Source organism: Micrasema longulum, unplaced genomic scaffold (assembly GCF_059751315.1).
Source record: "Micrasema longulum isolate JH-2025_06_02 unplaced genomic scaffold, ASM5975131v1 h1tg000097l, whole genome shotgun sequence".
Lineage (NCBI taxonomy): Eukaryota > Metazoa > Arthropoda > Insecta > Trichoptera > Brachycentridae > Micrasema > Micrasema longulum.
Window position 1 is genome coordinate 503,281 of NW_028277303.1, and position 26,438 is coordinate 529,718.

Sequence of the window (26,438 nt, forward strand, 5' to 3'; positions counted from 1 at the left end):
GCTAAAAAACTTAGCGGATTAAATTCGAGATTTGAAAAAATGAAATTGTTTACTATCGATTGTACCTACATTAATTTTAATTAAAAATATAACCTGACAATAAAATCTATTACAAAATCGGGACAAAGATTTACTATCAATATCATTTATTATATATTGTGCCTGGTAAGTAAAAGAGCGATGTAAGGAATTTCAAAAAGAATAGACAAATAATGTTTTTTTTTTGTTACTCCAATTTTTCTACCGTGTTTTTTCGAAATAAAAGTATATGATTTTTTTTTCGTCGATTGCCGGGGTAATCGTGTGTTGGTGTTAGAACGCACCCTATGAAGTCAATGCTGAGATAAGCTTAGAGTTTATTTTGCTTTTATCTATGCTTTTAATGTCAACAAATGTCAGAGGAACACGTTTGTTAAGCGTTTAGTTTTGTGACTTTCCTCATAATTTGGGAGTGGCAACAAGTGTCAGAAGTAGAAGTATTCAGATTTCCTAATTTTCCAGCATTTCGCATTGAGGAGTTAACCTTATTGAAATAGCATAAAACGCTTTTTGTGATTTGTCTTGTAGTAGAGCTTCATTCAATATGTCTCAATTTACTTCTCCAATGCCAAGTCGCGAGTTTCTATGGGACGTCTTTCAAAGGTATATTTTGTAAATATTATTATCATAATGCAATACTATATTTATCACGAATTTATCAATCGCATTATACTTTGCTACAGTACTTCAATCAGAGCAACGAACTGTTGACTCGATTACACGATTATTTTTTTGAGTGACTTATTACAATAGATCATTACTTCATATATATTATAGTAAATTACAGGGATCCCTATATGTTATCTTTCATTTTCAAAGTTATAACAGAAAAATGATTCATCAAGTACTTTATAAAATAAGAACCACAACAGTATATGTACTTAAACTCATTAAAATAACATTATATAAACTTGTGTATCTACCCATTTCGTAATACTTTGTAAAACGGCCGTTCAGACAAAACTATTTAAATGAAATTAAGTACTATCATATAATTTTGAATTCCTTATCTTCACTGATTTTACACAAATAGTATTAATTTTAACATAAAAATACTAGTCTTGAGTATATTGGGAATGCGTTGAAACTGGTCACTGATTTTCAAAAATTTGTGAATTTAAGTATTGCTCATCTTTTTTTTTTTAAATAAAAGAAAGAGAGAAATACTTGAGTTCTTATTATTTACTCAAATATTAAAATTTCAGATCATTTCCTAAAAGTCGTAAATAACTTGTGCTGGAAAAATGGAAATCGAGTTGTGGTAGAGTGGGATTTGAACTTCGGACCTTTGAGTCCATAATACTACTACGGGACCACAACCTGGTTTTACACAATCATATTTCTATAATAAATTTCAATACTAAAATCGTGGTTTAGGTTTTCTCAATGATGCATAATCAAGGCGCGTAGTTACATGGCCTCTTTATAAGTATGAGTGACACGAAAAAGTCCATATCACTTTTTTTTAAAAGTGAATCTTGCAGTATTTATAATATACTAGTTGCGACAAGTTTGGAATATGTGAAACAAGAAAACATTTTTTTGGCCAAATTCGGTTTTATTTTTCAACATACATTCCTTTTAAGTTGATACAGCTAGTCCAATGATTTTAGAACGTTTTTATCCCGTCCATAAATTAGTCCTTCAGAAGCTCTCCTAAATAGGCCTCAGTTTCAGCTATGAGTTCCTCTTTCGAGTAAAATCGCTTACCGGTGAGCCATCTCTTCAGGTTTCAAAATAGGTAGAAGTCACTGGGGGCCAGGTCTGACGAATACTGTGGCTGAGGAACCTTTTGAAACCTGATTTTGTACAATTTTGCTTTTACCACTAACGATGAATGAGCAGAGGCATTGTCGCGATGATAAAATTTTTTTCTTCTTCGAATGCGGCCGTTTTTCTGCGATTCCAATTTTCAAACGATCCAATAATTATGAAAAATATACGCCAGTTATGAATTTACCTTTTTCAAGATAGTCGATGAATATTACTCCATGCGCATCCCAAAATACAGAGGCCATGACCTTTCCCGTCCATTGTTGCGTTTTTCGACGCTTCGGAGCACTTTCGCCCGGAGAAACCCATTTTTTTTCCGTTGCATGGAATCCGGTGTGTAGAAATTTATCCATGGTTTTGAATTGACGCAAAATCTCCATTGGATTTCACATAAACATGGTTCGATTCTACTGGAAAGTTGTAACATCGAATTAGTTTTCGCGCATAGGTTTTTTACACTCAAAATATCATGTATGATATTGAACACACTGCCATACGATATCGCTAGCTCCCTCAATTTCACTTTGGGGTTGTTCAACATAAAATCATGGATTTTTTCCACTTTTTCTGATGTACTGATGTCTTTTGGGTATCCAGATCGTTCAGCGTCATCGCTTGTACGGCTTACAGATATGATTTTAAAAAATGCAAAAGTACAAACATAGAGTATTTGGTTCTCATATTTTATTTTTTTTTTTTTTGAATAGGGACAGTTTTGGGGTGCGGAAATCGGGAATACGAGACCTCGATTTTGTCCATTTTAGTTAATTTAGCATAATCAGTATCAGGGAGGCATCTGAGTGAGATAGTCAGAGAAAAACTATGTGAAAATCGAGAGGAAAAAAACTTAAATACATATTTAAAAAATAGCAAAAACTTATTAAAAAGAACAAGTGAATCTTAAGTGTGCAGATAAATATTTTTTTCATTTTTTATTAAACTCTGTACCTACCTTTTATAAAAAAAATAAAAATTTAATGTAACCCGCAGACAAGCCTTGGCTTTGCGGGAACAATAATACAATTATGTATGCTATTTTATTGTTAAAATAAATATATAACAAAAAAAAATACCTATTCATCAAGCTGCTCTGCTGTCTGAAGAATTTAATTATGATTTTTATACATAATTTGAATTTATACTTTCAGAGTTGATAAAGATCGCAGTGGGTATATATCGGCTGATGAATTACAGACCGCCCTATCGAACGGCACATGGAATCCATTTAATCCTGAAACTGTAAGACTAATGATAGGTATGTGTGATATTTATTAATATTAAATACTGGCTTCCCTTATCCACACTAAATGGTTAACAGGACATTGTAATTGCAACATTACTTTGGTTATAATAATTTATTACATTAGTTTTTCAAATAAAAGTATAATGCTACTTTTGAGTATATGTGCCCCGACTCAAAACAGGGCTTGTAGTCTAAATGCCAAGGTCAAAATAATCCTAACTAACTGAGTTGCGCCTCATAAAATGAAATAATACGGACCAAAATGGACACCAAGTCGTTGGAACAATAGGCATAGCCCCCCAGTCTACACACGTGCGTTTCCAGAAATTCTTCACCAGCCAGTCGGCCACATGGTGACGGTATCTACCTACTGTTTACAAAAGATTCTCTTCGGACATCTATCTCCCTTTGTTAACCATGGAGTTGATACAGTGCTTTATTTATTTAGTTTTTTATTGCTTACTTCTTGGCATGAACACTTGACAAACTTACTACTATGCTCTATTTTTTGTAAATTTATTGATATCATTCTAACTTTGCTAGAATTCCACTCGTCCATGCGCTTTGTAGCTGCACGATGATTGGTTATCTAGCTTCCATATATCAACTTTAAAATACCTAAATTTTGTAAATGGGTTCTAGAATTCCAATCGTCTATGCGCTTAGTAGCTGCAAGACGTGTTGTTATCTTACTCCTTTTTATTATTCATATTATTTTTATCTTTTTAGTATCATTAATACACTAAATTTATTTGTCAATTTTTTAAATGTGTAAATGGGGGCTAAATTTCTAACTGTCTATGCGCTCTGTAGCTACAAGACGTCCTGTAATCTAGCTCCTATCTGTTATAATTTTTTATTGATCTTAATTGAAAACGAGGAACTAGAATCCCAACCGTCCATGCGCTCTGTAGCTGCAAGACGTACTGGGATATTTATTAATTGTACAGCGCCCTTGAGGTTATTTTCACAAAAATGGTGCTATATAAATTATCCAACTATATATATATATATTAGGATTATTTATATACCTCAAATACTATTTATTTATCAACAATATTTTGAGTTTGTCCAAATTTTTGTAGACAAGGACTGGATTCAACTCCCTGGGGAGCTGTTTATATTAACATATTCTTGCCTTTCAATTAACATATTCATGACTTCACAAACATCAACAGATGGAAGGATTGAAGGAATATAGATGTTCAAATATGGGCAGAATGGTGAATGTTACACAGTGTGTAAAGTGGCCACTTGAACCAGTCAATGACAGGTCATAAGCCCTGTGGATGCCTGGACTTCTATATTACCTTCTCTAAAATGTTCTTCATCTCGGTTGAATGATGTTACTATTTATTTATTTGTTATTTTACAATAATGTATGTATTGCTTTTTTACATTAAAGATAATGTTCCATCACCGGGGTGTCCCGTGCCGACAGAGACATTTTATATCATTTTAAAACATGCCTTATTAAACATAATTAAATTGTAATCTCAAATACATATCAAACATAATAAAAACACATAAAACTTACAAACAAAAACACCATAAATAAAAAAAAACTTTTCTACCTATTTGGCCTGATCCACTCGTCAATCCGTGCGCATCCCACCTCCATTATCCATTTCTTAATAGAGATTTTATAATGATAGTATTTACTAATTTTATGCACATGAAATTGATTATTTACTATTATGTAATTGTCAATCAATAATATGCATTAAAACTAACAAATAAATAACACCTTTTATTGGTTGGTTGGAAGAAATTGCCACTTTGTTGTTTCAGTTCGTTTTTATCTAACAGACCAAAACACAAATCTGCAGAAATAGAGCTTTAAAGTTTTTTTTACGAAATAGGCATAAATAATGACTACAAATTAAGACAAAATTCCTTAAAAAACCCCCTCAAACAATAGAAAAAAAAATAATTTGAATTTTATAAATAAAGTCTTTCTCAGAACTGAACACTTTCGATTTCAACAAAATTTTGTTAAAAATGGTGTGTTGGACAAAAACAAACTAAAGCCATGATTTGGCAATAAATCCACCAATGCGCAAATATGATTGTACTAAAAAACAAACAATTAATTGGTTTTTAACTAACCAAAGACTTTCTAGTTAATGTTATATTTTATTTGTGATGTCATCATGTGTCACTTCCACATAATAGTTGTATGAAATCTGTGGATGGTTGGCTAACTAACTTGTGAATAATAATGACAGGTAGGTAAATTAAAAACGTTCTAAATTTTTAAAATTGTTATGATTTATTTCTTTACCTTAAGAGAAGTTTGCCCATACAGTCAACCTAAAAATCCCCATTACTGTTTATCTGTGGTTATTATTTTTCATGGAACTTTTTCGATCCCAAATAATATACTTACATACCTATTCTAAATCCAACGTAAGAACAACCTGCGTCCGCGCATGTCCCGCCTCCTCCCCCACTTATTAACTTAACACATTTAATCCCGATTAATCAATTGAATTAAATTAATTCATTATTTTTTTTTCTATTTTAATTTTAATGACCTACTCACAATAAAAACATGATAGCAATTTATGCATTTAATGATGGTGATAGTAAGTATGGTTATAGTATTAGAATATAAATGTTGCATTTTATGTGGCATCAGATTTATAAAATCGTTTATGGAATTGATCCATAATTGAAAATATCATCATTGCCATTAAAAAAAAAACTAATCTTCCTCAAATGACCCTATGATTTGGCGATTTAACTTCGCCAGTTCTCGAATATCGATACAAAGTATATTTTACGGAATGCACTCCAATACCAGCCTGCTCAGAAATTGTGTGAATGGCACAAGTTTGCGAGATATCAGGGTTGTCAGACATTTAAAAAAAAAATATATTAATAATCATAGTGCGTTGAGGTTTGTGTACCACCTATAAAAATTAATAAAATTAATTAAAACCAACATTCCGTTAATTTATATAGTACCTACAGTATCTACATCATTAATTTATAAAATGCATTATTGTTACGATTCGAATGCTTATCTGTCCTCTTTTGTTCTTTACAATTATTGATAACAAATTTGAACATCCATTTTATCTCAGGGTCTAAATGGGTTAAGATTTTGTAAAGCATGCGCTTCGCTAGACAGTCGACGAGTTACTGGTGTACTTGTACAAGTATAGAGGCCGTAGCCATGGGCACTGCAGGTGAAGAAAACGTAGGGGGGGAAGAGGTATGCGCAGGATGAACCTAATTTCATACTGTAGCAGGTCGTTCTTACGCTGGATCTAGTATAGTTACATCAGAATGTCAACAAAGCTATAATGCGTAAAGTATAAAATACAACTGAAGTTATTTATGAACGTGTACTTACTTTCAGGAATGTTCGATAAACAGGGCCGTGGATCTGTTAATTTTGAAGATTTTGGTGCACTCTGGAAATATGTTACGGATTGGCAAGGATGCTTCAGGTCATTTGATAGAGATAACTCTGGTAACATCGACAAAGAAGAACTAAAGAATGCTTTGATCGCTTTTGGATATAGACTCTCGGATAATATAGTCTCTATATTAGTTAGAAAGTTTGATAGATACGGAAGAGGAACAATTCTTTTTGATGACTTCATTCAGTGCTGCATTATTCTTTATGTGAGTTAACTTGAATTTTTTTATATTAATGTTTATATTATGTACATTTATTACGCTTTCTATTTTAGTTTAAATTGGAATTTATCTGCTTTGTTTCACAATTTTTTTTTCAATAAACTGCTATCTTTATGGCATTACAGCTTATCGAAATAGAATTACACACAATATACAAACATACCTTTATTTGTGATAGTGTATTTGATGATTTACTTTGTATTCCTATGAGTTTTTGTAATTTACCTATTTTTTTACAAAAATATGTATGTATAGATCTAATATTTATTTGACTTTAATACTAACCTTTGTGTATTTATAAATTTATATCTGAATAATTGGACAGTGTAAATTAACAAAAAGATCACCAATATTAAGTGAATTTAGAATGACTTACGGAGAGTTATTGAAGCTAAAGATTCAGGCGACTTGTGACTAAGAAATTATTTAAAAAAATAAATTACCTACCTTATTGTATTTTTAAAAATATATCCTTAAATAAAAAAAGCTGTAAGTTAATTGCCACAGTTAGGTATTTGTTCAAATAAGTTACATTTTTTAAAAAAACATTGCCCAATTATGGGTCAGGAAATTATTAATGTTGACATATAGAACCTTGTAAGTTATTATGGCTGTGAAGTACATATGTACATATTTGATTAATTGTGTTTTGGTCTGGGAATTTAGTTACTAACACCCTCGTTTGTAAGTTGTGTTTTTTATTAACAGTGTTGTTTTTATTTTCAGACATTAACAACATCTTTCAGACAATATGATACTGATCAGGATGGTGTAATAACAATTCATTATGAACAGTTTCTTGGCATGGTGTTTAGTCTAAAGATATAAATTTTTTAACCTATCCATTTGTATTTTCGTAATCTCAATTGAAGATTTGTTTTTTTTTTAAATATAGTATCTATACATTTCAGTGTTTAACACAAATTAAAAAAAAACATGTTTACTATGAAGAACCCCACCTTGACAATATAAATAATAATAGGAGGCTTGAGGTGCACACTTTTATCAATATCTCACATAAACAAAATAATTCAATCTGTTATTGAATAATAATCTACATTATGTTGTACATATGTATAATGTTAATCATATCAGCTTATTTGACTAGTTGCTTTGAATCTGTTTTGAATGATTTTAAAGATTTATAAAATAAGGCGTAAATAAAAAGTTTCTTTACACTAGTAAGTAATCATTCCTCAATTATTTATATTTAAATCTGTGCACGTTTAAAAATAATCACATACTTAACACATAATGAAGACATTTCAAGAACAATAACAAAGTAAATTTTAGACAACTCTATACAGTAACATTGTTTCATATTTAAAATTCTTGAATACTTTCTATGAATATACATATGTATGAGGCATGGGTAACTCAATTTTAAAACGGTTCAAATGCTTTGAGCTGTTGAACTGCAGCTCAAATTTCTAATAGGCGGCTCACAGCGATATATTGTGAGTTTCGTACGTGTATGCGACGTTATACAGAAAATTAAATGTCTGGTCAGCTGACTCAGCGGTAATTCGGTGAACCATACATTTTTGTTTGAAAATATATTATGAATTCGACTCGTGTTGTCCTGTGAAATTATGATTTAAAATTCCTTGATATAGTATGTAATTAGGTATAACTTATTTCGTAAAAGAATCAATGAACGAATAGTTGAAGCGTCATCGACCTTTTTTGAAAAACTAAGATAAAATAACATAAAACATGCATAAAACGTAAACAATCATTCGGCAAAGATAGACTTTTGTAAACTGTAAACCTCCATAAGTCAACCTGTATCGTTCGGCTAACTGCCATAGCCAGCCGCTGCTGCCGGTGTAGAATGTAGTTTTGCCCTTAAGCTTGCGGCAGTCGCATGAAATAATGTGAGGTGATCTGTGAGTCAGTTCAAAACTCCAGCTCAAGTACTTGAGCTGCGAGCTGACCTGCAGCTCAAAAAATTAATTTGAGTTACCCATGCCTAATATGTATGTATGTCGCTGTGGCAGATGTCCTCTCATAGACAGTTTGATACGACATATAAAATGAGAAATATATGCCGAGTGTAAGTCATGCATTTTTTTTAATGTGTTCTTTAAACTCATTCATGCAATGATTTTAAGTTTTGCGCACCATGATTTTTATCAGCAAAATTAATTCTCATATTGTATTTATCTCGTTTGTAATCTATCTCTTTTTGCCAATCTTTGGATTTTAAAATGTGCATGTAGATTATCCAATTTATAACTTTTTAACATGTCGCTGGCCATCTAAATATGATGCATTTATAAAAAGTATTTTGGCACTTAAACTTACATACATGTTTTTAACAGCGCAATTCGACTATAATATTGCACCCTTTAGTCAGAGAAATGTAACATGATTTTCCCTTCTTTATAAGAAAGGGCAAAAACTGGTTAAAAAAGTAGTAAAATTAAATTATGAAAATAGATGAAATTTTTACTACTTTTTGGCCTCTCCTGTAATATAGGAAAAATCCAGTTACATTTCTCTAATTTTAAGGGGTCAATTGGTGATAAAGTAAAAGTCATGAAAAAAACTATTTAGGAATTGCATTCTCCTATCCAATTTTGTTGGTTTTTTTCTTGTCATTTTAAAGTATGCCATTCCTATTTTTTTTAAACACTGTTCATACACTATCAATTTAGAATTCTAAAGCAAAATATTAAGTAGTAAGGTATATTTTACATTATGTAACCATATCTTTTGAATAAACATATTTTTTTTTATAGAGTACATTTATTTTCTTAATTGTATCTTTAATTTTAATTAATTCCTAGGTATAGTATTTTTAAAATTATAATATATGTAAAGCGAAATTTCACCAATTTATAACTGGTTGCAAAGATTGACATTGTGAAATCAATAATTAATTAGTTGAGATTCGTACTCCCATATTTTGATTTGGATCATAATGTATGTTTGTTATTTAAATGTTTATAGTATTGGAGTTTTTAGATCTATCCCCCCTTCCGATTGGATTTTTCTAAGTTGTCAATATATTTCCAGGTATTGACGCAGGCATTTCGTCAGTTTGATACAGATTTAGATGGAGTTATAACAATTCACTATGAACAATTTTTATGGATGGTTTTTTCTTTGCAAGTTTAACATAATGGTGGCAGTTATAGCATTAACGAATTTAACTTGTAGACATAATTTTAAGTATTTCACCGAAATAAATGTTCATACTCATAGGTTTATATTTCTTGTTCAATTCTAATTAAAATATTTCTTCCAATAATTTTAGGTAATAGTTAAAAACTTGTGAAAGCCAATAATGTACCTTGTTATTAAATTAATGTAATATTTATTTTCACATCTTATTCTGGCATAAATGTATCCTTTAATAATATATGTATAAACAAATTTATGATCTATTACAAGAAATGCCTTTCTTAAGTATTTTTTATTTTTATTTACCCAATTATTCCCTTTTCCTACTCTGCAAATTTGATATAAGTAAACTTTTTATACTTTGATTGTTATGCCACTAAGAAATATTCAAGAAAATATGAAAAGCCAACATTCAACCTTAATCATAATCATACAAAACATTTCATCAATGGCAGATCTATGTATACAAGGAATGGCAAGAAATGAATTATTCTAATAAGATAACATACCAGAAAAATAAGATAAGGGCATATCAGCTAATAGCTGCTCGCCTTTCTAATAATAAAATCAATTACTAACATTTGATTTAAATTATTTATTGATAATTCTTGGTCAAACATCCTAATTGGTCAAACAAATAAGAGGAAGTGTACCAAGTATTTTTAAACTAATAACTTATATGTAAATATCAGTTATTACAAAATTACTAACATGTTTCGGGTGAGTTAGGGATGTTGGATAGCTTTACACCACCAATGCAAACTTATCTGTCCCATCCATCAAGAGCCCTGCACACTATGTATTCCCCGTAGATATCGAATAGGTCAGGAGAGAGTACTCCCTTTTCGAAGGCGGGATCTGGAGCGTGCGGCCGCGGTCTCAATTTGGAACTAACACTATTCCTTCACTGTCATATTGGGAAATTAGAAAAAGGTGATTGTGCTGACCATGTGTATTTGATTGATCATAAATTGACAATACTGCAGTGAGGGGGAAGAAATATTAAATTTTTGCTTAATTAGTTTTAAAAAAATTGAAATTGATATGCGAAACTGAAGAAAGACAAAAGTCTTTATGAACAGTTTCGGGAAAGGGGTGGATGCTTTTATTGTACTCCCTTTTCAATGGGAAAACCTTTAGTGCGTATAGCTTTTATTCTAATATTTGCCTTACTGAGGGTGTATAATCCACATATTAGTTTTATCAAATGGGATGGCACTCTCATATCCCCGAGTACCTACTATAGGCATTCCTAGTTTACGCAGTCGAAGGCTTTTTTAGCCAGTAAAGCATAAGACAGTTAATATCTGGAATTCTCAACTCTTCAATAATTTTTCAGATATTTAATATTTGCTTCCTTGTTCCTCTTCCTTTCACAAAATGTAATTGTATAGCTGAGCTTTCAGTATATATAGCAATATTTTGCTGGTGCGGGAGATATGTGCTGTGGTTTGATAATTTTCACATTTTTTGGAAGATCCCTTTTTATGAAGAGGAAAAAAAAGAGACTGCCCATTCTTGAGGCCAGACATCCATCTTCCATATAAGGTTACCACAGTTTTAGGAGCGCTTTTATGCATTTGTCCCCCAATTCTTTCAAAACCTCAGCTTGAATATTATCGTTGCCAGGGGTTTAGTTGCATTTGAGTTTCTTTCATTTATTAGATATTTATGCAAAAAGTCTATATTAAATCCATTCTAAAACTATACTTTGTGTATAAAATAAATAAATCAAACTGAACTAAAATTGTAAAATGTCTTCCTCGGCACGGGTTTTCCCAGTGAGGAATACATTATTAATTCAATTATATAATGTATTCTGATGAAGGATTTTCATGACACCTGTTGATTATATTATGAAGTTTTTTATAGCAATATTGTTTTTTGTGTCTGAATTATATTGCCCATAATTTGAATTTTTATTAAACTTCTTATTAAGAATATTTTGACTGTTCGTAAAACACTTAGTAAGTAAAAATTATAGAGATCAAATAATGACAACACTAATGAATCAACTGTGTGATGAATATAAAATGTTTATTGTGGTAGAAATAATGTATATTTAAATAATATAGTTGTACTTTTATTGTTTTGTGAACATTTCGCTGCTTATATTCAAAAGGGTCACAAATCAAAAACTCAAAAATTTCATTTTATTGCAAAAATGAGATTTAAATCGGTCATATTTTTCTATAAGAAATGGATTTTGCATTATAAATGACCCAAATCCCACAACAGCCCTTTTGCGATTCTGCATTTTGGTGGCTAACTTCATGGCTTTATGGGCGATAGTTTTTTTATTTATTTTTTTACATTTTTTTTTTGCACCACAACAGGCCAGGAGGCCTAATTACAGTGGTGAATTACATCACAGAGCACCCAGGCTTGAGAAAAATCACATTTTAATTTTTGTGTTCTCACCGGGAATCGAACCCGGAACCTTCCGTGCGTGAGTCAAGCGTCTTGACCACTACACCACGGAGGCCGCCGTAATTAGCACAAAACCCCATAATTAGATAGATACAGCTTAAAAAACGCATCTAATGATATTAAAAACATGACTATAAAAATCAAGATTATAAAAAAAACAAAAACTGGCGTTAAAAACTTTAGCTTTACTGAAAAAAGTCAAATTTTGATTTGTGGCCCTTTTGAATTTAAGCAGCGATTTCTTAACAGTAGCAATTCACAGCAAATTTATAAAAAAATAAAGGAACACAAAAATATGAACAATTTGTTCTAAATTTTATATGTATCTTTTTACAAATTTATCCTTCAGTCAAAAAAGGAATTAAGTCTCCTATAGCGGGCATGTAGACATCAGGAACAAGTTTTTTCTCTTCGTCGGTTCCTTCACTTTGCCAATATTTAACTTCATCCAACGTGGTAACTCCTGTGAGAACTAACATCGTTTTGTATCCGCAACGAGTTCCCAATAGAATGTCAGTATTACACCTACGAAAAAGAAATAACTTAGTAATAATAAAATCAGTTATAATTCAATTTTGGTCTAACCTTGAACATAGTAGCGATTATGGGTAATGGTAAGTGATTTGCCAGTTTCCCCCCCCTTTATTGAAGCCTTTTACCAAAACATGACGATATCGGAAGAGATCGCCAATAGCTATACCTCCAATTATTTAAATTTTAAAAGAATGCTTTGAAATAGAATTCAGTGCATTTATAATTAAAAATGTTATGTAAAATACACATATGCTGAAAATTTTCAAAATACATTTTTCTTAAAGTAGATACAAAATACATAAATATGTTGTTTTTGATGAGGAAGTCTTAAAAAATATATACTATCTGATGAAATTTAATTAATAATTCCTTAAAGGGTTAATAAACAAAGGAAAAAAACATCTAAATATTTAAATAAAAAGAGATACCTGTCTCCAATCATCATAGTTCTTTCTGGGTCCACACAAAATTTTTTGGAAATAGCTTCCGATAGATATTTATCAGGTTTACCAATAATAAAAGCTTTTCTTTCTGCGCAAGTTTCAATACACCGCACAATACTTCCAGTCCCTGGAACGACCAAACCAGTTTTCATGGGGAACCTTTCGTCGGTGTTTGTTCCAATAAAAATACACTCTGGTGAATTCAGGTAGGAAGCGGCTTTCAACATTTTGGGGTAGCTAAAATGTTCATCGAACCCTACAATTACGGCACCAACTTCAGGATCTAGATAAGTCTCCTTGTTCACAAGAGAACCCAAGGTTGTCATCACATCTGGCTAGAAAAAAAATATATTGGATGATCTAATAACTAGGACTTTGAAATTCACAAACTGAAAACAATGGTTAGCGCAGTCCTATAATTATACTATATTTTTAGTGTACATTTTGAGTACTTAATTTGAGATTATAATATTGTTATGTCGAAAAAACTTTAAGGTTCTGAATTTAAACACTAGATAAAAAAAAATACTAACGTTGTTACAAATGACTGATATTCATTATTCATTCCAGTTTCCGAATACTCCTGTATTTAGGATTTAAGCAGCTCTGCCAATGTCTATTTTATATATAAAAAAAAGTATATTTACGCCAGTTCCAATATGTCTTATTCCAATATTATCTAGTTCTCTTGTTATTCCAGTTGATCCAATAACGTAAACCTTGTTCTTGAAATTTAGTTCCTTCAAATAATTTGCTGCCAAATATGCTGTTGATATAATGTCATCCTAAAAGAGGGAAAATGAGCAATTGTTCACATAGGAATGTAATGTTCCATTAAAATTAAATTAAAAAATCAAACCATTAATGAAAGTGTAGCCAAATGACACCATTAATACTTTGTATAAGACATTTTTTAATAGTCGCACATAAATTATGACAAAATATGTGGATAAAGATAAGTTTTTCAATTTGTGAGAAGATCATTAGAAAGTAATTAGAAAATACAATGATGTGTGTATTACCTTGGTAGCGATAAATCCCATTTTATTAGCTTTCTCAACAAAGTCATCCCTAATTTTTGTAGAATTATTTGTGATGAAAAAAACTCGTTTTCCAAGTTCCCTAAATTTGTTGAAAACTTTAGAGGCTCCGGGAATTTCGTCATTTTCTATCCATAAAACACCTGAAAATTGTTTTTATAACATTAATATTTACTGTACAAAAATAAATACAGTTTTAAAAACTGGCACTGATACTACACATTAACGCACTCACATCGACAAGCACAAATCTACATATACCTACACATCCATCAGACACACATATAAATCAAACAAACCCTCATACTCACCATATATGTATTTTTTAAAACAGCAGAAAAAAATAACTGATTAGGTTTTTGTATAAAATATTTCATGTATCTTAATATTGATGTACCTACACTGTTTGATTTAAAACAACTCACCGTCACAATCAGTTAAAATTGTATCTATTGAATCAAAATATTTCCTAACTTCCTCCTTGGAGAGAGCGGCTAAATTTGATGCGGTTCTGTGAAACATTGTCTAAAAAACAAACATTTTATTAGGCATTAATTAGATACATTGATATAATCCATGTAAGTATTTATCGAGAAAGAATATTGCATTAAAGCTAACCAACCGATTTCAGTGAAAACTGTCCTACAAAATTTCCAATTCTACTGATTGCCATAACGTTATAAATTTATCTTGGCCGTAACATAGGACGATTTCTGTTGAAAAGAAAAGAGCTCTACTTAAAAAACATGATGATAAGCAGGCGATTTGACAGAAACTTACTGACACACACCTGACAGTTAAGAAGTAATATAAATTTTAGTAATATAAGTTTTCTAATTATAAGGAGATAATATTAGTAATAATGTGGTAATGAAAATGTATGTTTTACGTTTGACATTGACCTGAGCGGGACGAAAAGTCAAGTAAAAGTATAAGTAGGTACTTATATATTACAATTTATAAAATGTATTTTATGCTGTCTCCCTTGTCTTGAAAAAACAAGGGAAATGACGGAAAGTTAAAGGCTGCGTTTTTTCTCTATTTAAATTCTTAGTGTTCATCAGAGCATCGAGGACCTGGGAGGATCACCTGAACGAAGCGATGTGAAGTTATCGTTTTTAGATTACAAAACTTTATAATATAATAATTTACTAAGACTTTCACTGATACCAAGTTGTTTAAGGTTATACATTATCAATATTCTAACTCGTTTGACCTAAAATACAACGAAGTATGTTTTCCATACTTTTGAAATTGATTGCGAAGTCATTTTCAAAATATTACGATCAAATCGAGGCGAATGACGTTTATAAACAATACCACAATATTACTGAACACTACTCTGGAAAATAAGAAAATGTAAACTCATAGAAAAAGAAAAGTGTCACAATACTGGAGTGCGTTCATTTCGTGCAAGTTTACCTATAACCGTTAAACGGGATCACGTTCTATATTTTGTATAATATAATATATTACCAATAATAAAAATAATAATACGTCAAACATACATAAATTTTATATTTAGCGGATCATAATACTAACTTATTTGTATAAAAAGAGAGATACTAGCGTCATCATGATTTACCAAAATATTTCAAAATATTTTTTAAAGTCATTATCACCTAGGAAATAACAAACCGATTTAAAATATAAATAGATATAAAATAAAATTTAATAAAATAATGATTACTAATATTGACAAATGTTTATTCTTTTATACTCTTGTAATAACCGGTGTTAACATTTATACACGTTATTAAATTAAAATATGAAGGCTTGGCGGGATTGGATCTTATTCTTCATGACAAACATATAGAATCAAAGATATTTAATAAATTTTATCAAATAATGATCACTAATATTGACAAATATTTATTTTTTTGTACTCTAGTAATAAATGGTGTTAACATTTTACTACTCTAGTAATAAATGGTGTTAGCATAATATTCGTATTCAGAACATGGCTTGGGAGAAATTTAATAAAATTTTATAAATCCTATAATAATTGTAAGTACCTAGAAAGTCAAACGCGTGAAAATAATCTGGCAAATATTACCAGTAATGTAATGGTAATTATGATATTTATTTGATGGTATCACAATTATTTGCGACAATAAAATACCTATCATCACTATTCGGATGCCATGAAGCAAAAAAAAAATTACCTTCTGTTTTATTGCACGCATTTCGTTCACATGTTGTTGGCATTTCAATACAGTTAGTAGATACTTACATGGCTAGCACGATTTTTTAAAAACGGTACCCCGACTTTTAGGTGACCATGAAGGATGCAATATTTATTGAGTTTTTAAATATTTCGAACAAATTAATTTCATACTTTATGGTTGATCACTATCAATCATCACTATGCCCCCATTTTTTTTAAAACACCTAATCAATTTTTTCAATCTATCGAAATAATTTTAGTAAACAAATCATTTTTGGATGTTTTATTTTATTTCAAAATTGATATGAACAAATGATAAATTTAAATAAACTTGAGATGAATTTCTGTGTTTTTTAATACTTATTACATAGATAAACAAGCCGTCTATTATTTTTACTTGAAAAGTCGATTTGCGGAACTAAATTCGACACAATATCGTTAATTAAATTTGGGAGTTAGCACACTCTAAAGTAGAACTGACAATATACCGTTCATAGAAAAATCTTACTACCTATATAGTAGTAGAGTTAGAAAAAAATAGAAAGAACAGATATTTTTTTTATAAAGCATAAAAGTAGGTAAGAAAAAGGATATAAAAGAGCCAATAATCGAAGAGAAGAAGCAGGTAAAATAAATGCAAAAATCAGGAAAACATTTTTATTAAAAAATAAAGATTGCTAACTATTTACAAATAAATATAATATTCACCACTTGCATTTTATATAGATACATATTTAATATTCTCAGTTTAACAAAAACATATTTGAATATTAATTTATATTTATTATACAATTATTACCTGTTTTACAATATAGGTAGTAGATTGACCATTAATTATCTAATCTATTAGAATTATTTATATCCTATTATATTTCCTACAATTTACAGTGTACAATGATAAAAATAATGATTTGTATACAGTTAACATTTTGTTACTGCAAAGTACAAACACTTTTGAGAAAAATTAGGACTTGTATGTTGACTTTATTCTTTCACTTCTAGATAAATAAGAATACCAATAGAACAAATTGATTGTTAAAAACAGCAGTGGAAATACAACCCTGGATGCTCTGTCAATTTTGGAAACAGAATTGTATCGGGGAGTTCTCTTCTTTTTCTTTTTGGTATTGGTAAACCCTTGAAACGATAAACGATGCCCTGAAAAAAAAAAAAAAAATTGAGGTCGTATTAAAAAACAATTCATTTCAAATTAATTCACAGTTTACATTCACGAACTTTTTTGGGCTTTTAAGGCTGTGCCCGTGCTATGCCACAATAATTAACACGGATACATATAGTAAATTAAAGAAAAAAAATCAAACGAATATTATATGTTTAATTTTATATAAATATTTAGGGTCTTATAATTTACCCAAGTATTTTAACTTTAGGAGTTACAACGTGTTGTAAATGAGTCACCATAAGAAAAATCTATAAATGTTACATTTGGTATATGGGGAATCAATATATATTTATGTAATAATAATGAGTCATATTATCCTGAATAAATACAATTTTGTTAAAATACCGGTTTCAAGTTTCGGTTTTCTCGTTTTTTCCAAATTTAAAAATAAGCACCTGAAGAAAAACAAAATGGTATAGGTAATTAAGTATTAGTTGTTATTTATTTGAAGGGAAAATTTCTGCTCTACAAAATATTGTATTCGCTTTAACGTTACAGGTTCGAATCGTCAGTGGGGTCGCAGTGAGTCACATCTCGCTGAAGAGTGTGATTATATTAAATGCTGCGAATGCCCAGTTGCATTCCACCAGCAACACCACTGACTAGTCCAACTCGTTAACGTCCACGTCGTGAACCCCGGGCAATGGGATCACACTCATAACGATTTGATCACATCAGATAACGAGAGGATGAAAGGCGAGTGTCTCCAAACCAGAACCAACTAGCTAGGGAAGGTAACCCCGACAGAAAAATCCACCAGAGAAGGCAACGGGAAACCACTCTGGTCATCTTTTCCCAGGAATCACTATGGCGAGTACACATAACAAGCAGGACCGAAATGCTTTCGCTGTAGTGATCGCCGACGTCAGGGGGACCTAATAAGGTACCGCAAGAAGAAGAAGATATTATTTTATTTGAAAACTAACCTTCAACATGGAATGTCTAATAGAAGAAAGTGAGCATTTTTGACTACACCTTCTTTCAAGCGTTCAATCGAGGGTATTAAAGAGAAAACTATTGAGCAGAATAAGGAAAATACACTATTAACTAATTTGTTGCATTTTTTGGGTGTTGTTTCCTCTTGTTCTCCTCATTTGGAAAAAAACAGACATGACTTATGGATGTTAGTATCAATATTATATTATTACAAGAGAAAACTATTAAGCAGAATAAGGAAAATACACTATTAACTAATTTGTTGCATTTTTTGGTGTTGTTTTCTCTTGTTCTCCTCATTTGGAAAAAAAACAAGCATGACTTATGGATGTTAGTATCAATATTATATTATCACACATTCGTTCCTTGAAGAGGTCACTCCGCGTTCCGGTGAAAATATTTGCTAACAAATCAGGCGAAAATGACAAATAATCTACTTCTGTTACGATACCTATTACCGAAACATGGCAATCCCTAGACTTTCATATTCTCTTCTATAAAATGTTCTTCATCTCTGTTGTAATTCTTTCATTATGTAAATAAGTTCACTAGATAAACCTGTGTTGGCAGCTGCGTTCGTTCCATACTCGGGGGGAGTTTGCCGACCGAGGCATGGTAATCCCGTCCAACTAAGGGATGATCTTCTGGTCGGGGATGGCAGAGTACAAGCTCGTAACGGAATAACCTGAAAGATATGATGTTGAAATGAAAAAGAAAACCAATGATTAGGAAAAAAAAAAAAATCTATCTTATGAAGAAGACAACCAATCGGAAAAACAGATAGGTAAATATAATAATTAGGCTGGAGCGTCTATGCAATTTGTAAATTCTAATAGTGGGGGAAAGATATGATATAAAGGACACTTGATATTTTACTTATGTTTTTTATAACTTTTCCAAATAATTTTAAATGTTATATTGTACAAACTCATGAATTTATTCAAACATTTCATAAACATGTACAGTTTACGTACATATGCATAAGGGCGGGCATATTGCCTTAAGGCAATTTTTTCCCACCAACCCAAACCGTTTAATTTGAGAAAATCAGTGGTTTATCGTATATCATATACATTTGTAAGTATATTATAATATTTTCAGTGTAGAACAAAACATTGCCAAACATCTATATTTTTAAAGAAATAAAAATTGACGTAATATCTACACTATACTACGAGAGAGAGGGTAAATGGGGAAGGAAAGAGGGAGGAATTTATCAATTACGTTTATATACATTTTGGTTCGAACAGTTCTTTGTAATGATTTGTAATATTTGTTTCATTCTAATATGTTTAAATTATTTCAATTTTTTTTCTCAATAATTTGTTCTTACATTCTATTGGTTTATATAAGATATATTAAAGCTTTGCTATTGTTCCCTTTGGATTTATTTGTTAAAATTGTGAGAATTTAAAATAATTATAAGATTATGTTTATGTTATATTTTGTTATGATTTCTAAGACTGTAATACGTATAATAAGTATTTCTTTTCAGTTAAATTTATTATCAGGTTTTTAGTGGGTTTTTTTTGAAAGTGTATAAACACTGAAATAATTCAATTTATGTTAAATTTTTTTTTTAACATAAATTGATTTTAGTTTAGTTATGTGTACAAACAAGATTAATTTTATGTTACTCTTGGATATTCTTATTATTTTTATCTCATACATTTTGTTATTCTTAGTCCTTTCTGCTTTTAGTCCTTACTCCTTTCTGTTGTAAGTATATTTATTTTATTTTGTAAATGCATGTAACTTATCTTGGGCCGGTGTTATTATATTTTGGTAAAAGACCATCATAATAAAGGAAAAACAAGGACATATTTTAAAATAAGTTTTCATCGTCTTAAAAAATTAAGAAAAATCTTCTCTATTTTTGACCCACTAAAAATTGTTAATATTGACATACCTATTTACTATAAAAAATAAACAAACACAGAACTTATATAAATATAAAATTATAGGTTCCTAGTATATAAAGAGAAAAAAGCGCGTTCTATGGGTTGAGTATGACATGGAAGATGCAAAAAATACAAATCTCTTTCTCTACCGGATTCTACAAACAATTTAATTTTCTGATTTAATAGATGTTTCATTATCGGTGGTTCAGTTATTTTCAAACGCAATCAATCTGATAAATTTTAATTGTAGAAATAAAGGACGAGTGATACTTAAATTCGCAAATTAGGAATAACCAGTGACCGGTTTCATAGCTTTCACAATATCTTCGAGATAAGTATCACTCGTCTTTTATTTCTATAATAAATTACAATGAAACCAAAAAAAGTCATTTGCATCAAACTAGAATTAAATCGATATAGTATAATAATACTTCTAGATTTATGCGAGAATTTTGATACTGTTAATAGTGGTTACATTCACGCCTTTGAAATTCGTCGAGCAGCTGGTTCCAGCACGTGTTTTTTTTTAATTCGCCATCAAGACATGTATGAAATTTTCACGATCGGCAAAATGACTAAATAACTGGATGTATTATTTTGTAAAAAGTTTTCTTGGAGATTCCTGGAGCTTAAAACTTGGGATCGACAATAGATGTCGAGCTCTGTCTTTGCATGAAAGATGATTTTTTATTGAAAACGAAGTCGATAGGTAAACTTTTACTACAAATGTGGCAAAATAATCAAATTGTGATGCGGATTTTCAGTTGCCACATATAGACGCAAAATACGGATTGCACAACTTAGTCTCCTTGCATGTGGCAATTTTTCTGGTGATTTATGAGCTAAATAATTAGGAATAAGTTCTATTATTACAGCTGACCCTTTTTTATGTAAATAAAAATATCCATACTTAAATCGTTATCGATTTGTGTCAACCTTAGAGTAATAATACGCCATTGGCTAATTGAGTCGCTTCTACGGACAAAACCATTATATGATTTTCAACCTCGAAGTAAGCTACAGTTTACAGCAATATAACGGACCGTAGGTGCTCAGGTCAAGAATTGCAATTGCAAAACGAAACCGTCCGTTACCCTAAAAACCAAACAAAAAAAATTGAAACGCTTTCGTTCTATGCAATAGGGCTAATAGGCTTCTCTAGCGAATTATTACTCTGAGGTAGCAATTCTTCAAAATGGATGGGTATTTTTTCGTGCTATTTCAGCGCTTTTCCCAGTTAAGAGTTACCGTCATCGTAAAGAAACAAGTGTCGCAAAGGTTATAAGACATTTGCAGTAAACAATTTTTCCTATTCGTTTTTCGAGTAACCAAATGACACTACCATTTTTCACGGTAGGATTTACTTTAGTCCCGCCAATATAAATTCCTACGACATGTTCTTGAAATATTTTTCCTTATGAAAAATAACCACTGATAGCTTTTCTATTCCTTTTGCTGAACCATTATAGGGTACAACGTATCCCAAGTAAACAGATGCTGGCTTTTTTATTAACGTTAATAATATGTTCCTCTACGATTGTTTTTCTATAATTTCTCTATCTCCACTTTTCATTTATAAAGTGTTTACTTTTACTTCTGAGATTTTTAATGAATTTCATTAAGTTTTTATTTAAGTAATAAGTTTTCATCATTTGCGTAACGCTTGCACGACTTTCGATTGAAAACGACGCAATTTGCCAAATTTCTTAAATCTTTGACGTAACTATATCTTCAATATCTGAAAATGATAATTTTCCTTGAGTGAAATTATTCGGAATCTTATCCGCTCGTAAAATTTCATGATGCCTTCGTACGCAGGTGAAACAATTATTTTCATTTCACTTTTATTCCCAAACAGGGGACATTTTGACGAACTACAAGTTTTATTCATATTTTATTAGAACTGTCGCCCTTCTGTTATGTAAGAAAAGCATATTCAAATGGTTTTCACATATTTTAAGTAATCTGTTAAACTAGCCAATGTAAATGAATTTAATATTTTTTTTAAATCGGCCAAATTGATCTTTAAAAAAACTTTTTCCAATATTTTGATGACATTGCCGTGGCTCTGTATTCTGAGCAATAAACCTATTTTTTTATCACTATTAGAACAGAGGAAATTGAAAAAGTAAAATTCGCTCCACCTTTTGTTATTATTATTATTATTGTGAATATTTTTTTAGCGCCATTTTTGTGAAAATCACCTCAAGGACGCTGTATAGCAAATATCCCATCATGTCTTGCAGTTACATAGCGCATGGACGGTTGGGATTCTAGTTCCTCGTTTCCAATTACAATTTACTTTAATAACTGATAGGAGCTAGATTACATCATGTCTTGCAGCTACAGAGCGCATGGATGGTACGAAACTTAAACCCTATTTACAAGATTTAAAATTGAATTTAGATTTTTCTAATTATTTTTTCAAAACCGTTTACAAATAAGAGCTGGGCCGCGATTATGAACGGCTATCTTCATCGGTATATACTGAGACGGTATAAACTAATATCGATATTTATGTACAAAAGTGTGTTTATTTGTATGAAAATTCAAAGTATCTTCGTCGGTTACCGGTAATTGAACATGTTTAGAAAAAAAAATTGTAAACATATTCTATTTTTAAACAAAAAACTTAATTTTACTTTGTAGATAAAATTGAAGATAAATTTTTACTTCCCATCAGAATACGTACTCTGGATTAAATATCCTGAAGCTACAGAGCGCATAGATGACTGGAGTGCTAAACACTATTGATGAATTTTAGGTTCCAAATAATTTGAGTGTTTATGACAATGATTTAAAAATATATATATATATTGAGCAGAGTAGTAAGTTAGTCAAGTGCTCATAATAAAAAGTAAACAGTAAACAACGAAATAAATAAAGCACTATTTTCACAAATTATATTATTGTTCACAAGATGAAAGCGACTACCGACGTCCGAAGGGTCTGCCTGGTAACTGAAAACACGTTAGCCACATCTTTTCAGTCACTTTCTGGTAGATACGATGCACATGTGCACCAAGGGATGATGATTTGATGATAATTAAGCTCCAATGAGGTAAATATAATACAAACATACATAACTATACTCTAAGAGAGACATTAATATATTTGGAGACTCGAAGGAGCGTTTTCAAGAGGAGGGTTTTTCAATGATCGTTGCGTTGCACACGGTTTCTAAGGGCTAAATCGCGAAACTTCAGAGGAACATTTTTTATGATGTACTTAAAAAAAATCGTAACGATTTTTTTTTTAAATCGATTATTTTAATTTAAAAAAAGGATTAGAAACGTAGATAAAATTAATAAACTAATAGAGTCGCTCATATGGAGCAAAACCATTCTATGATTATAGACCACAAAGTTAGCTACATACTCGTATTACATCAATACAACGTGCCGCAGGTACTTTGGTTGAAAATTGCGAGTGCTAACAGAAGCCGTTCAATACACGTTTGTTGTTAAACTAAAAACCAAATAAAAAATGAGGAAGTTCAGTGGTTTAAAAAATATATATTTGTTATTTTTTTATTAAACTAAGCCAAAATGTTTTTTTTCAATTTTTATATATCTTGTTATCAGCGCTATGATTTTTTCAGAGTTTCGTATTTCAGAAATAACTCCGCGTGTGACGTCAGAGGTTCTATTCCGCTTATTCTCGAGCAGTTCTGCCCATTGGTCCATTGACGGCAAACAAACCGGAAATCATCCATAACTCGTCTTATCATTGGTTAATTCATATGAACTCGTGACGTGGTTCACAGCAGTTCGGTTTTATAAGAAATTTTTTTTTTTTTACATTTTCAAGAAACTTTGCAAGTACAATTTAATGCTCCAATTTTTACAGAGCGCAAGAAAACATTTATTGTATCCAATTTAGCGTAGGGCTGAAGTTGAAGTGTGCCTATTGCATCACTGGATGCAAAAAGGTAAATGATGAATGTACGCATGTGTCGGTTTCAATAAAATAAGTACATTTTAAAATATTAAAAATGATAATCCCACCTCTAATAGAAAAACGTCTCTGCCATTTTTCTTATCATTTCCATTGGTCCCATCCGAAGGACCCCCTACTGCGCTGTTCTTCCTCGAAGGTCCTCTAGATTCAGTCTGTGGTCTCTCGCAGTGAAATCTGCAAGTCGGTCTGCTAGTCTTGGGTTCGTCTTCATCACTGCTCGAGTCCGAACTCAGCTCAGCACTGAAGTAACACTCTCCGGATCCGTATTTAGTAAAGTAGTGGACAACTGCAAACTGAAATGAATAATTTAAATCAGTTAAAAAATTGAATGAAAATTGAAAGAAAAAAAAACAATTTTATTCATATTAGTACTTAATAAAAAAATATGAATTTATTGAGTTTTATATTTTTATGAAAATTGTTTGCGCATCCAACACATCATCATCATTCTCTTTCCGCACCTAGTGGAGCATAAGGCACTGAATTGGTACACCAATAGCAGCATATCTTGATATTTTTTGTTACATGAAGGTAAGATGATCAGTCTTACGCTTCAGGTACCAGCCACAAAACACCCTTTTAAGTCAATATTTCCTATCAACCATATCGGGAATCGAACCCGAGATCTCTTACATGGTAAGCAAACGCGCTGACCATTACGCCACGAGGCCGATATCCAACAGTAATGTTTATTAATCATATTTATTAAATTATTTATAATATATTATGGCTTACCAATAACGGTATTTGTCATGATTTTATTCGATTTCCAATTCATAATTAATCATATGAGCGCAATTTTATTTTTATTTATAGAAAAAATGTCACAAAATCCATCGAATTGGGATTATCAGTTCAGTGCCGAAATCGGCGTTTATTATTTTATTTATTATTATTATTTTATTTTTGCACCACAACAGGCCAGGAGGCCCAATTACAGTGGTGAATTACATTACAGAACACCCAGGCTTGAGAAAAATCACATGTTTTAATTTTTGTGTTCTCACCGGGAATCGAACCCGGAACCTTCCGTGCGTGAGTCAATCGTCTTGACCACCACACCGCGAAGGCCGCCTAAGTAATAAGTAAAGCATAGTGTTATTATATTCTGTTCGCAAAAGAGTGAAGAAGGTAAAAAAATAAATGATAAACAAACATATTAGGATATTACAAACGACATGAACAACATTTTACAGAAGGGAATATAGATGTCTAGGAATTCACAGGACTTATGACCTGTCATTGGCTGGTAAGTGGCCACTTTATACACTGTGTAACATTCACCATTCTGTCTATATTTGAACATCTATATTCCTTCGGCTTATCTATATGTTGACGTTGGTGAAGTTAAAGAGCTGAAACCTTTATTGACAGGTCATAAGCCCTGTGGATGTCTAGACTTCTAAATTCGCTTCTGAAAAATGTTCTTCATGCCTATTATAATATGTTAATATTAACAGCTTTCCAGGGGGTTGAATCCAGTCCTTGTCTACAAAAACTTGGACAGACTCAAAACATTGTCAATATATTAGGAACTGTCTATACTCACTAGAAGACATTTTATAGTTTTAAATTGGTAGTAATACGATTTTGGCATGTGAAGCAAGAATCAACCATGTAACAATAGCAATCACTGATGTCGAAATCGGTTTTATTTTTTCAGTTTTTCACTCAATTATACAACAAATTATATGAGCATAAAAATAACTCTATTTACAAAGTGTTTTATTTTAAATAAATTCAAAATGTTTTTCCACAAAGTAAATGCTGAAACAATAAATCATAAAAATAAATCTTTTGTGAGTTATATGTATGCCACTTTGCATTTGATATTTATTTATTTATTAACGGACATTGTCCATGTATACAATTTATAAGGTTTAAATATTACAATAAAAGAATAGTTTAAAACATTTAAAAAAAAGAAAGAAGCATTGACAAACATAAGGGACATCGAGACAAGATCTGGACTATTTATTTAGTGCTCGTTTAAATCGTTGTAAACTTAA

General features: G+C 30.9%; 3 protein-coding genes across 12 annotated transcripts in view; 1 reads left to right on the forward strand and 2 right to left on the reverse strand.

Moving 5' to 3' along the window:
• Positions 1–363: 363 nt before the first annotated feature.
• Positions 364–10,123, forward strand: Alg-2 (Apoptosis-linked gene-2). Of its 3 annotated transcripts, XR_015824126.1 has the most exons (5): positions 374–642; positions 2,961–3,067; positions 6,423–6,691; positions 7,433–7,887; positions 9,728–10,123. XR_015824126.1 is itself a non-coding variant. In XM_088236242.1 (4 exons), exons 1-4 carry the CDS (start codon positions 584–586, stop codon positions 9,827–9,829), a joined length of 537 nt encoding a protein of 178 aa, XP_088092368.1. In that variant the 5' UTR covers positions 364–583; the 3' UTR covers positions 9,830–10,123. The 3 variants fall into 3 exon arrangements, 2 of the variants coding, with proteins under 2 accessions (XP_088092368.1, XP_088092355.1); XM_088236242.1 differs by lacking the exon at positions 7,433–7,887 and having other exon boundaries at positions 364–642; XM_088236229.1 differs by having other exon boundaries at positions 7,433–10,123.
• A 1,723-nt stretch (positions 10,124–11,846) lies between these two features.
• Positions 11,847–15,681, reverse strand: LOC148284676 (phosphoglycolate phosphatase). 8 transcript variants are annotated; one of them, XM_088236195.1, is made up of 7 exons: positions 15,359–15,636; positions 14,905–14,995; positions 14,708–14,807; positions 14,265–14,425; positions 13,890–14,027; positions 13,228–13,577; positions 11,847–12,790 (listed from the first exon to the last, which is right to left on the reverse strand). In XM_088236195.1, exons 2-7 carry the CDS (start codon positions 14,953–14,955, stop codon positions 12,604–12,606), a joined length of 987 nt encoding a protein of 328 aa, XP_088092321.1. In that variant the 5' UTR covers positions 14,956–14,995; positions 15,359–15,636; the 3' UTR covers positions 11,847–12,603. The 8 variants fall into 8 exon arrangements, with proteins under 8 accessions (XP_088092321.1, XP_088092306.1, XP_088092290.1 ...); XM_088236180.1 differs by having other exon boundaries at positions 15,185–15,496; XM_088236164.1 differs by lacking the exon at positions 15,359–15,636 and adding an exon at positions 15,172–15,322.
• A 1,572-nt stretch (positions 15,682–17,253) lies between these two features.
• Positions 17,254–26,438, reverse strand: part of Grd (gamma-aminobutyric acid type A receptor subunit Grd) — a 52,040-nt gene continuing 42,855 nt past the window's right edge. Inside the window, exons 7-9 of the mRNA XM_088236253.1 lie at positions 24,477–24,722; positions 19,127–19,253; positions 17,254–17,607 (exon numbers count right to left, since the gene is read on the reverse strand). Coding sequence (XP_088092379.1) covers positions 17,414–17,607; positions 19,127–19,253; positions 24,477–24,722 — 567 coding nt within the window. The 3' untranslated portion in view covers positions 17,254–17,413. The remainder of the gene's footprint in view (positions 17,608–19,126; positions 19,254–24,476; positions 24,723–26,438) is intronic.

Coding starts and splice junctions, on each gene's coding strand:
- Alg-2 (XM_088236242.1), top strand. CDS start 584: ATGTCTCAATTTACTTCTCCAATGCCAAGTCGCGAGTTTCTATGGGAC. Junction 3,068..6,422: donor AACTGTAAGACTAATGATAG/GTATGTGTGATA, acceptor ACTTACTTTCAG/GAATGTTCGATAAACAGGGC. Junction 6,692..9,727: donor AGTGCTGCATTATTCTTTAT/GTGAGTTAACTT, acceptor ATATATTTCCAG/GTATTGACGCAGGCATTTCG.
- LOC148284676 (XM_088236195.1), bottom strand. CDS start 14,955: ATGGCAATCAGTAGAATTGGAAATTTTGTAGGACAGTTTTCACTGAAA. Junction 14,426..14,707: donor AATTTTAACTGATTGTGACG/GTGAGTTGTTTT, acceptor AACAATTTTCAG/GTGTTTTATGGATAGAAAAT. Junction 13,578..13,889: donor TAAGACATATTGGAACTGGC/GTAAATATACTT, acceptor TTTTTTTTCTAG/CCAGATGTGATGACAACCTT.